Below are 12,747 nucleotides of genomic sequence, written 5' to 3'. Positions count from 1 at the left end.
AGTCCAGTTTGAATTGAGCTTTAGATTACAGCTGGGTGAGAACCTTCTGTTTTGCCAAAATTGACTCTGTAGTGCTAAAAGCAACAAAAAAGGAAAGGTGAGAAAAAACGGCTCAGTCTTGGGCAAAGTGCACTTATGACTTATTGTGGAAAATATGCTGATTTTTGTTTGTTTTACGGTCAACCAGCCAGCCACCTTTACAGGGGTGATCTTCACTCCACTTCACTTCACTCCCCCCCCCCCCCCCCCCCAATACTGTCTCACCATGCCTGAAGAATCCCTTTTAGGCTTTTCTAAAGGCCCAATCCTCAGGACTACCTCATGCTGCTCTGCTTCTCATGAAACTTCAATGATCTCCATACTGCCCGAGAAGCTCGACTGGCTGCCCACTTTCCCCAGCTCCTCCGGGGACCGGTTCTCCGACATGCTCTCCTCGAACTCCATCTGACAGCTTCGCCGCTTGAACTGCTTCTCGAAGGAGCTCTCCTCATGCCAGCTGCGCCGTGAATTGCCCCGGTCACCATGTTTCTGTCGCCTGCGCACCGCCCCAGCCTGCTCGAAGCCAGTTATGGGCAGCTGGCCACAGCTGTAGCCTGAAGAGTAGCCAGACCCTGCTGCCCCGCCTCCAAATATGGCTGACATGGAGTAGAAGCGAGAGGATTCAGCAGAGAAGTACCAGCTGCCGGCCAGAGAGGAGGCAGCTGCGGGTGCCAGGATGTCTGAGTGCCAACCTTTCAGCCCCACCCCAGAGCTTGACTTAGGAAGGTGCTGCTGGCTGCTGGACAGGCCAAACAAGAAGTTGGCAGCTTTGTGGTTGTCCTCCATGCTGCCGCTCCTCTGCAGCGAGTAAAGGTGTGATCTCTGCGTGGGGAGAGAGGTCTTGGGAATGCTGGGCTGCCTGCTGATGTTGCCGCTACTGCTTGGGTCAACTGTGGCTGCCTGTTCCGAGTCCGGGCTCCTTTCAGGAGTCATCTGTTCCGAGACCTCTTCTACGGGAGAGAACTGGCAAGGTTTGCTGCCTTCCACGTAAATGGATGGCTTGTAGTATTCCACATTATCCTCTGAAGAGGAGAATATGTGCGTTGCTCCGGCTACCCCGTTACTGCCTGACCCGTATGACTTAATATCCAAAGAAAAGGAGCGTTTCAGCTTGTTGCTATCCTGGAGCTGTTCTGTACAGACATGGAGGCTGTTCAGACTTTGTGCCAGCAAACACTCCTCTGCGCTGTTAAAGATGAATGAATCGGCGAGCGTGCAGGGCAGTGTAAGGGGTTCTCTTAGGCTGGGATCTAAGCTCTCAGATAAGTAGTTTTGGCTGTGCGAGATTGTGTTGCCTTCGCTAAGCACGCTTTCTTGCCCAGAGCTGTGGTCGCCGACCTTGTCCAGGTGCAGCAGTTTCAACTTAGAAAGGCTTCCCATCTGCCCTGTCTGGTTCTTGATCTTCTTCTCGAAATCCAAAAGCTGCCCTAGGAAGTTAAAGTTGGGGGAGATGGTTGGTCTTTTCTCCTTCACGAACCTATGAAAAGAAAAAGAATAATTTTCAGTAAAACCAGTATCTTCTAAACTATCCTACAGTGGTCTAATAAAACACCTATTTTAGTAACATACTTCACCACATCTGTAAATACAAAATTAGATCTGCTGTTTGAGCATCATTAACAAGTACATCACCATGACCTACATCCAGAGTTGTAATGACTCAACATCAAGTCGCAATTTTTCGTGACTCTACTCCTTGCCATCAAATGACTCAACTTGACTCTAGTCCCTGCAAGCAAAGTTTCAACTCCCTGTCGTGTCTTTGCTTGCAAATAGTGATTTCTGAGTTGTCAGACAAGAAAAAAAAAAAAAAAACACACACACACACACCAACAACAACAAGGAGAGTACACTAAAAGTACCTGCGGTGGTGGAGTTCGCTTTTAATAATTATACAGTTGACCGGGAGAGAAACAGGCAGGCTGCATCCTGCCAGCACTGTAAAGTGACAATATGAATAAACTGCATTCAAAACATAGCACTGATAACTGCCACTAATTTATACTGGTAGGCTTTTTTTTTTTTTTTTTTTTTTTAATAAATTTAGTCGTTGCCAATTATTTTTATTATTTTCTCCCAATTTGGAATGGCCAATTATTTTATTAAGCTCAGCTCACCGCTACCACCCCTGCGCTGACTTGGGAGGGCGGAGACGAACACACACTGTCCTCTGAAGCGTGTGCCGTCAGCCGACCGCTTTTTTTCACACTGCGGACTCACCATGCAGCCACCCAAGAGCCACAGCGTCGGAGGACAACGCAACTCTCGGGCCGCTTACAGGCAAGCCCGCAGGCGCCCGGCCAGACTATAGGGGTCGCTGGTGCGCGGTGAGCCGAGGACACCTTGGCCGACCTAACCCTCCCTGGGAACTCCCCCTGCACCACCCCCTGGGAACTCCCGTCCTCGGTCGGCAAAGGAATAGCCTGGACTCGAACTCGCGACGTCCAGACTATAGGGCGCATCCTGCACTCTAGGCAAGTGCTTTTACTGGATGCGCCACTCGGGAGCCCTAGGTTTTTTGTTTACAGAGCGTGTGCAGACCCATAGCTCAGAGCCTATACAGACCCATAGCTCAGAGCGTGTACAGACCCATAGCTCAGAGCGTGTACAGACCCATAGCTCAGAGCGTGTACAGACCCATAGCTCAGAGCGTGTACAGACCCATAGCTCAGAGCGTGTACAGACCCATAGCTCAGAGCGTGTACAGACCCATAGCTCAGAGCATATACAGACCTATAGCTCAGAGCGTGTGCAGACCCATAGCTCAGAGCGTGTGCAGACCCCAGGTGGCCCCCAGCCAAAAAGATTGTTTTTTCCCCCCCAGGAGATTCAGTTAAAATGATCATCAGTCACTTTCATCCATGCAAGTGTGAAATACAGACAGCCCCTGAATTATGCTACTATTAATACAATGGTGTCCTTTAGCAAGTTTAAACATAATTGAACAAGGGGTTCTCTAGATACATTTAGACAGACGTTTAGACAGACAGACTACTAAAGAAGTTTCATCGCAACTGGACAAGCAGGTTTCTAGAAAAATAGAAGTCAAAGTACAAGCAAGCAGTTACTTATTGAAACCTGACATTTATATACGGCATTATGCTTTCCTGTGTTTGTGTTTTTTATCTTGTATTAAGAAAAACATATTTCAGGCAGTTTTAGTGCTGTTTTGAGGTTCAGTATCACAGCAATGTACCTGTATGCTTCGTCGAGTGACATGTCCATTCTCTTCATGATGTAGGCAATAGCAATTGTAGCAGATCGGGAAATTCCAGCTAGGCAGTGGACCAAAACGCGAGCGTTTGATGCTTTAGCTTTTTCTGGAAAGACAGTGAAAAATAACCTCTTAACTCAAGTATTTCACAATACATTTTCTTAAGCCAAAAGTACTGGAGGAATCTCTCTCAAGCCAAAATATAATTCTGTGGTGTCTTACACAATAGTTTGAATACTCATTGAAGTAAATAACCTTTTAAAACACTGGTGAAGAATTAGAGTTTTTGTATTGAATGTTACATATGGCAAGTGTTGTAGTGCTTTAAAAATCTGTTAAAAATGCTAAGCTTTTCATGTTTCATATGTTGGCAAATGTTTACGTCATTCGAAATTCTCCTGTGTTGGACTGGAAACTGTTAGGTTGATATGGCGCATAAAACCATGTTAATAGATTCTGTTAAAGCCCTAGTAACTTTTTTAAAATGCATTTTCCTATAGACTGAATAGCTCAGTAGAAATGTCACTGCCCCTCATTATTATTATTATTATTTATTTCTTAGCAGACGTCCTTATCCAGGGTGACTTACAATTGTTACAACATACCACATTATTTTTACATACAATTACATTATTTTTTACACATTATTTTTACATACAATTAACCATTTATACAGTTGGGTTTTTACTGGAGCAATCTAGGTAAAGTACCTTGCTCAAGGGTACAGCAGCAGTGTCCCCCACCTGGGATTGAACCCACAACCCTCCGGTCAAGAGTCCAGAGCCCTAACCACTACTCCACACTGCTGCCCAGTTCTTTTAATTTCTAATATTTCCAATGCTCTCTGTGCTGGAGTGTCCCTTTCAGAGGACTGAACTCTGTACCTATGCCACTCACATTTAAACATTGTAAAAAGCAGGATGGAATGAGCACAGTGCATGTAGGTGGGGTTCAAATTGGAGATGGACTCTGTCTGCAAAGGCAGCATTGGAGACTCCGCAACAGGTGTGGAATATGGAGGAGAGGGCTGTTCTCTAGTGTGGCTTCAAGAGACTTTTTAACCTAAATAAAATGCTTTAGGAAATAAAAGTTAAACAACGGGGGGGGGGGGGGGGGGGGCGGCTTTAAATAGGGGAGGAAAGTGGACCTTTAAATATTAGGGATTACACCATTAACATGTACTGTATCTATACTAGATTGTGAAAAAACACATTTAGGGCCGGTATATAAAATTATTTCTAAGCTACAAGAGCCTTTCCAAACGTGTCTTTAACACAGCAAAATATCCAGACAGCAGTGTTCAACTTGTACTGTGTTACAGAGCTATAAAGGGAGTTTGGCAAGCCAAACCGGACTGCCAAGATTGAAACACTTAAGGCCGCTACACCCCAGACACGAAGAGACAAGCTAAAATCTGCACTGATGCGTCAAAATTAAAAGTATATTTCACACCACAGGGGACACGAAAGGCGGCGCGAGGGCAACACCGGGGCGACACGAAACAAATAGGATTGGCTCCTGACAATAGCGTTACAGGAGGGGGGAGTATTGTAGTAGGAGATTTTGTGTTTTGCATTCAAAAAGTCCAATTAAATTGTGTGTAACTACCCCAAGACAAAGTGGAACAATAAAAGTGTGTTAAAAGGCAGAATGAGTAGCTGCCCTTAACACTCTGGTCCCAAAAAACAGGGTTCTGCTGATGCACGACATTCATTCAGTAGAATCTGGTAAAAAGCCCTGTTCACACTTGCATCGGTACAATACTAGTACAGTTTGTTTCGGTATAGAATATACCGGTACGAAATGACTTTCTGTCCTAACTCTGTTCAGTACTGTTACAGTACCGATACAGTTGCGATATACCTGTCCACATTCATGTATGTTTAAATCGACAGTGTTCGGGTTCTGAACTAGGTTTCCATTACGACCGCTGTCACATCTGTTAGAAATGGAGCCGCTGTTATGTAATACAGCAAGTTTTGCCGTCCCGTCCATGTACAGTATTTTGTTTTGGTGTTCAATCGTTATTAATAGATAACGGAAAGCTGTTTAAAGTATTTAAACTGTAAAGCAAGACTTGCGCGTGCTTCAGAATATTGACTTAACTGTATCGATACTGTGTCCGTTTACCTGTCCACACTTAAGCTGTTCCAAGTCGTATCAAAACGGTACCAGTATGAAACCTGCTCTTTAAGTTTTTTTTTTGAGACACCGACAAGAACTCCAGTCTGGACAGATGTTTCGGTACTGTTTTGTTACGGTTCTGCAACAATACCGGTATAAAAATGCTAGTGTGAACAGGGAAAAAGTAAGGCGTGGCCCATACTGCAGAGTTGCAAATGTCTGCAACAATTGCACCTTGGAATAACGCCCAAGAGCAGGGTTTTCAAAATACTTATTAGAAAATATTCCGACAATTTTCTGGTATTATCATTCAGTCAATCTTTTGTCATACCGTCACGTTGACCACTAATAAATATATATATATATATATATATATATATATATATATAAATAAATAAATAAATAAATAAATAAATAAATAAATAAATAAATAAAATACTACTACTACAAAACCACCTTTCCCAGTGCAGCTGGGCAATGCCCCTCCTTCCTGACTTGTATATATCATTCTGAAAACTTTAAACCCACTCCAACTACTGAGTGGCAGCACATTCCTACATTTTTTTTAGAGACTCTGCTTGTGAGATTTAAAATTAGATTACAATTAGGAATGGAGGCTTGTTCGCGGGATATTATTGTTACAATACGGAGGATTTAAAACAGAATTGCAAATTGTGGCGAAATGTAAAAAAATGCTTACACACAAAAACCCCAGAAAAAGCTTGTCATATTGGAGTTTCAGGTATACAGGCTGTACGCCTTTAAAAAAAAAAAAAAAAAAAAAGCATGATGGGATATCAGCTGAGCCCTTGTCAGATGATATAGAAATGCTTGCAAGTTCAGATAGGTGCTGTTTATTAACACCAGCAGAATACGGTAACCCCAGTTTCATGCAACAGTTGTGATAGAAGCGAAAAATAAAAACACACTTAAGGTTTGTGTGTTGCACACATGCCATTAACAAAATGCCCTTTTAATGAAGGGCTGTAATGCAAACAAAAAAGAAAGTGAAAAGTTTACCATATCAAGCTGAAAAGTGTTATTCCTGAACTCCAATACACCAACATTATCTTTCGCCAGTCAAATCATAAAGTGCCTAAATAAAGTTTTGAATCAACACAAACAGGTTTATTTAGTCTGTTGCATCTTCTTTAGCAGCTGCAAATATCCTAGATAAATAAACAGACTCAGTTACACTGTTTACTGTAAGGAGTTTAAGGATGATTTAATTGTGCAGAAGATTCCCTAGTAAGATGATGAGCTGATAATATCTCTTCAGCCAAAGCAGCAGGCATGGTAATTTAAGACATTCCCATAATGAACAGTATGTAGCGACAGTTTTGTACTAAAGCAGGGTCAGCTGTTGCAGGGAAAACAAGTTTAATTTCTCAAACGTCAATTTTAAAGTGAAAGTAGAACGCACAGAAATAATTGGGACTGTAATTTTGAAGTGTATGCCAAAACATTTTGGGTATTAAATTAAACGTACTGCAGCTTGCTTACTTTGCTTTAAAAAAAAAAAAAACTGCCTTTCACTACATTTAACTCTCAGATTGTGCTAATTAAAACATCTAAAATATGACAATGTGCTTGCTGTAGTGTATTTAATATCATATATAGCAGAACAAACTTGTATGCAATTAAAATTTTTTTTTTTTTTACTGAAAACTAAACATTAACATGTAATCATAAGAGCAGTCTTTTACATGCGGTCAGACCAGGACATCACTAACGCTGAGCATGGGAGCTGCAGCATGCTGTTTCCCATATTACAACTGTACACAATTAAAAGGTGCGGTCACCAATTCCATACTCATTTTTTGCCAGTTTTGTATTGCAGGGACCTTGATGCTCAAAGTCAAATTTCCTTCTTGTTGATCTTGCCTTGCTCTGAGCAGTGCTGAAACAAATTGCACTAATGAAATATTTTGTCAGACTGCAAGCAGACCACTACTAGTCTAGTACATGCTTAAACTATGCAAAAATACTGCAGAATGCACCATTTACTCGAAGAGATCGGTGCCCCTATTACCTTGTAAGTAGCCATATACCTTAAAACGAATTGTAAACCCTGAAGAGGTTGCAAGGCCTCTTGTGGAGTGACCAGTGATCTTTTCTGGTGGGGGCAGGTTGGCTAGATTATATGCAATCCTGACTGTCTACAATCCACCTCGACAGCCACTGTTTAGACAGGGCTTGTCTGTGGAACTTCGACCCGAAGCAAACAAACAATTGCTCTAAATTACCACCAACTCTGGGTGCGGTCAACATAATACACCAGTGCCCTAACTGCACAGAGCGTTATCTCCCTGTCAGACTGGAAAGGAGGTAGATGGAAGGCCTCCAATTCCACTGACTGGTTATGGCAAACAGAAATGCTTTTTGGGAGAAAAGCAGGATTAGTGTGGAAACCAGAGACAGTGGGTGCACCTGTCGTGCTTATGCTCTGCTGGAATGTTTCTCTTGCAACCAGCACAAAAAGTGAATGACAGGCATGGTGCAAGGCTGAAAAAACAGTTCAGCCGTGCAACGTATGTGCACAAGAACAGACAGCAAGCTGACTGGTGCTGAAAACTGTTGTGTACATAGACTGCACAAAAAATGGAGCATTGGTAACGGTCTTGGTGTCAAACCGGACCGAACCGGGTCACTGGTACTGATTCTGGTATGAACCAGATGATGATTCTGGTGAAAGGGGAGCCCTATAGAGCGCACACAATCTTCTTTTCTTTTGCCTCTGTTTGGATTTCCTGACAAAACTCCGGCTTAAGCTCCCGCTCAGTCTCCTGGGATACGCGATAAATTACCTGCCAGTTCTTCCTTGCCATCTCGCTCCTGCTGCAGTACTTCACTTGCATTAAAAAAGAAACCAAAAGAGACGTACTACAAAGTCTGGCTGATTTCTAAATTACTCCTCCTACAACTGCCAATTCCTCCTAATGAACACCGTGAATATACAGTATCGGCACAAATTATGGAAATGAATGATTTACAGCAAGGCTATGGGTGGTGATTGTATTGCCCATGTTTCCTCACTGAGACCCCTTACTTACTAAATACCCTGGTATCCCTGAATAGATAATATTTTAATGAGCAAGACATCTCACAAGTAGAATGGAACCCTGAAATATTCTCCTTTTTCAAGGAAAGCAGTACAACTGGAGATGGAGAGTTTGTTGCCGGATAACTTCACTTAGACTCCTTGCTCACTAAATATCTTTATATCCCTGAATAGAAAATGGTCTCCTCTTTAAAAATATGCAAGATATTTTAATGAACAGTCTCTCCCACAAGTGCTGTGGTACCCCAAATATGATCCACTTACTACCAATGCAGAATGACTGGGTATGACATTCCAAAAATGGTTTTCTGGCTGAGGACTGCCAAGGACAGCACTGCATTGAATATTGTAGAAGTCTTGGCACTCACCACTCAGGAAAATATTTTTTTAGGTAACATCGAGAACAAATGTTAGTAAATTAATCATATTTGGGTTACCATTGAATTTGTGAGAAGTCTTGCTAAATAGTTAGCATATTTTTTTAAGAGGAGATCTATTCAGGGATACAAGATATTTAATAAGTAAAGGGTTTGAGAGGGAAAATGGTAATACAATCTCTACCCCTAGTCTTACTGTAAATCATTTGTTATTTCCATAATTTGTGCCGGTACTGTGTGTTCAAACCCAAGTGCAAAACTGCCTGTGCTCCTGTTGTTGAAAGCATACTTCTTGAAACCTGACGCGCCGTGCAACCGAATCATTTGAAAGGGATATATAACTTAATTTACTTGCGGAATCAGGTCCCAGAATAATGGCTGACTTGTCAGCAGCACAAGGTGTTATAGTGATTCAGCAATGGTGTGGGGCTTAAAGCCACCATGTAGGACACATGGAGAGCTTTAGTATTCACACTGCTTGCTTGAAAAGTGACATCCTGTTTTCTCAGATTTGCCAACATACTCTGGGGGAAAAAAAAAAAAAAAAAAAAATTGGTTTATCCTTCAGGGAAGGATGCTTGGTTTCTAAATGACAGCATACTTTCATAAGCAAGTATTTCACCACAAAAGAACACTCTGCGGTTGCGGGTTAGTCACAGATCCAGCTCAATATATTTGTTGTCATATTTCCGACTTTTTGCTTTTGACACATGACTTCCATGCTCACATTCCTCACTGGCAGTCTTAGAAGCAGGCTTTTTGAAAAACGATCCATATTATTACACAATGTGCCATATTCCTTTGAATTTAGGACGCGCTTTAACAATTTTTTTGCTTCTCAAAAATAGCCTGCGTCCTAAAATTCGAGTACAGTATAGGTGATGCGTATATTAAAAAAATCGCCAACAAAAGACGTGACTACCCGAGTACACAAACAGCAACGTGACTGACTGCAGAGAAAAAGACAACAATGGCATCTGCACAAATACACAAGCAGCAATGTGACACTGCTGAGAAAAAACAAACCAAGTTTCCTGAGGAATTCCAAGAGAAACGTTTACAATTTCAGCATTTCTAACAAACAGTACCAGCTTGGACAGATCGGAAATGCTGATCAGACCCCCCTATTTTTTGACATGCCAAGCAATGTTCAGTGCTGTTGCGGTTGCTGGGTTACGTGTTGCCTGATGCCGTGCAGTGTTGTGTCGTGCTTGCTGTTGCCAGGATGTGCGATGCTGTAAGTGAGACGCCAAGTACTATACAGTGCGCGGCACAATAAACAAGTTCCGTGTCAGTTTTGTATGATACAACAGCGTAATCGAGGTTGTATCTTTGTAAATACGTATTGAGGGTGATAAATTTGGGCTGTGTCTTAAATTTGAGGGCATCTTAAATTAGAAGGAATACGGTAGTTCGCTAAAACAAAGTCATCAACAAAAAAGCTTGTCTTTGTAAACTGGTCACTTTGTTTATAATGCCGGGTCCATACCTGAGCGATCAGTTGCGCAACCCAATTCCTCCCGAAATCGCGCAACTCAGTTGCGAGCAATTGCAGTGTCCACATCTGAGCAATTACTTGTGCCAAGGTTCCCGCGCCTACAAGATTCATTTTTTTATGATAACCGAGTTTTTTTTTTTTTTTTTTTTTTTACATTTTTATTCTAATCTACAAGGTGAAGTAGTTTTTTTTGGTTTTGGACAACCAAGTTGACACTCTTTTTTTTTTTTCTCCCGTGTCTACAAGCTTAGAATTGTATTTTATTTATTTTTTGACAACCGAGGTGACACAGGTCGTAATGTGTCCAGTAATTAACGAGGAAGAGTTGGCTGCTGTTATTTTTTCAACTGTTATTTTAAATGCCATATTCCCTAAAGAAAAAAACAAAGTCGCGTAAAAGTTGGAGAAAACCGATTAATTTTTTTTTTTTTTACCGCCGACATTTTTAAAATTAGAGCTTCTTAATATGCAAGCCGTGCAGTCAGCATTATAAGAACCAATCAGAGTTGACGAATTGCCACGTGATCGCCTGTGTCTACAGAAGTCGCTCAGCTGGTTGCTTGGAAAGTAGAGCGACTCGCTTTACAGTTTCATATGAGATGAACTCTTCTTTGCTTCATTGTTTGACTCCTCTTTTATGATTACCAGAATAAATCGGTGAGAAAAGTCAAGGAAAGGACCACATAATTATAATACCCAATTCTACAGAGACTCGCTGTTCACCCTTCACAGTTTAGCCTGTAACCTCCAAAAACAGCAGTATAGTCACTTTTGGTTTCGTAAAGATAGACGGGACCCACAGATATGAAGGAAGGAGTACAGGGAGGGCGTGCTGTTTTTGTAAGTCAATGTGCATAAATTAAAAATAAATGCATAAAAGTTGAATCTACCAAATCATTTGTGACCCCCTTCAGACATCCCCGCGACCCCCAGTTTGAGAACCCCTGATTTAGAAGACAGATCTCAAACCTCAGTGCACTAGAGTGGCCATTTTGAAAAAGAGCTTTAAAATTGACTTCAAAGTTATAAGTGTAAGAGGTTGTCAGGATGTTAACAATCAAAGGAAAAATTACAGGTGCATTATTTAAACAGTTGTAGCAACACGTGGGGACGTATAACGCTGTATTTTTCAGAACCCCGCTACTTACTCTTTAAAATAACCAATTAAAAAGTACTCATTTTTTAGAATGTTTAACATTGTTGTTAGACGACAACATGCCACGCCTCAGAACACTGTATTGCCAGCTGACATATTAAAATAGGTTTTGAATTTCTCTGGTCCATTTTTTCCCTGCTTCGTCTCTGCTAAAATCTGCAGTCTTACTGTGTGTGCCACCCAGAGTCAATATTTGCGCTGCAAATATGACCATTACCTCAAATCCTGAGTTACAAAGATATTACAGTGCACAGACAGCAGTTTGGCAATATATGTAGGAAAAATAGTTGTTGTATTGCAATTGCAAAAAGACATTGCAAAATTAGATACAATTGATGCCAGGGAAATAAAAGGGGTTTCATAGTAAAACCCAAAAAAAATTTATAGAAATCTTTAAGCGCCTACCTATAAACTCGACAGATTTATCCAGCCAGGGCAGGATTTTCTCACAGAAGCTGTCATTGACTGGCACTCTCAGGAAATGAGACTCCTGAATGAAGTCAGGTTTGGGGCAGGTATTACTGGCATTCAAAACATAAACTATATCATTCTGGTGCATCAGCTCCTGAAAGGAAAAATAAAAGAAAACAAAACCCATTTTGTTCTATCATTTCCCTTGAAACACAATGCCAACTGCAGACAGTTACATTCTGGTAGAATTTACATTGTTAAATGTAGAAAAGACTCCTCATTTAATGTGTATGTGTATATAATGTTCTTTGATTTATATATAGACGTGCGCAAATTTGTTGGTACCCCTCCACAAAAAACGAAGAATGCACAATTTTCTCTGAAATAACTTGAAACTGACAAAAGTAATTGGCATCCACCATTGTTTATTCCATATTTAATAGAAATCAGACTTTGCTTTTGATTTTTTATTCAACATAATATTATAAATAAGAAAACAAATGAAAATGGCATGGACAAAAATGATGGGACCGCTAACCTAATATTTTGTTGCACAACCTTTAGAGGCAATCACTGCAATCAAACGTTTTCTGTAGCTCTCAATGAGACTTCTGCACCTGTTAACAGGTAGTTTGGCCCACTCTTCCTCAGCAAACTGCTCCAGCTGTCTCAGGTTTGATGGGTGCCTTCTCCAGACTGCAAGTTTCAGCTCTTTCCATAGATGTTCGATAGGATTCAGATCAGGACTCATAAAAGGCCACTTCAGAACAGTCCAATGTTTTGTTCTTATCCATTCTTGGGTGCTTTTAGATGTGTGTTTTTGGGTCATTGTCCTGTTGGAGGACCCATGACCTGCGACTGAGACAG

The 12,747-nt window shown here is 41.3% G+C and overlaps 1 protein-coding gene across 4 annotated transcripts in view; it reads right to left on the bottom strand.

The window, feature by feature from the left end:
* Positions 1–231: 231 nt before the first annotated feature.
* Positions 232–12,747, bottom strand: part of dusp16 (dual specificity phosphatase 16) — a 50,837-nt gene continuing 38,321 nt past the window's right edge. For all 4 annotated transcript variants that reach the window (XM_058986342.1, XM_058986343.1, XM_058986344.1 and 1 more), the window contains 3 exons: positions 11,875–12,034; positions 3,236–3,359; positions 232–1,516 (listed from right to left, as the gene is read on the bottom strand). In XM_058986342.1, the coding sequence (XP_058842325.1) occupies positions 337–1,516; positions 3,236–3,359; positions 11,875–12,034 (1,464 nt within the window). In that variant the 3' untranslated portion in view covers positions 232–336. The remainder of the gene's footprint in view (positions 1,517–3,235; positions 3,360–11,874; positions 12,035–12,747) is intronic.

Source organism: Acipenser ruthenus, chromosome 14 (assembly GCF_902713425.1).
Source record: "Acipenser ruthenus chromosome 14, fAciRut3.2 maternal haplotype, whole genome shotgun sequence".
Taxonomy (NCBI): domain Eukaryota; kingdom Metazoa; phylum Chordata; class Actinopteri; order Acipenseriformes; family Acipenseridae; genus Acipenser; species Acipenser ruthenus.
Note: the sequence above shows the minus strand (reverse complement) of the source record. Positions and strands in the feature narration are given on the sequence as shown.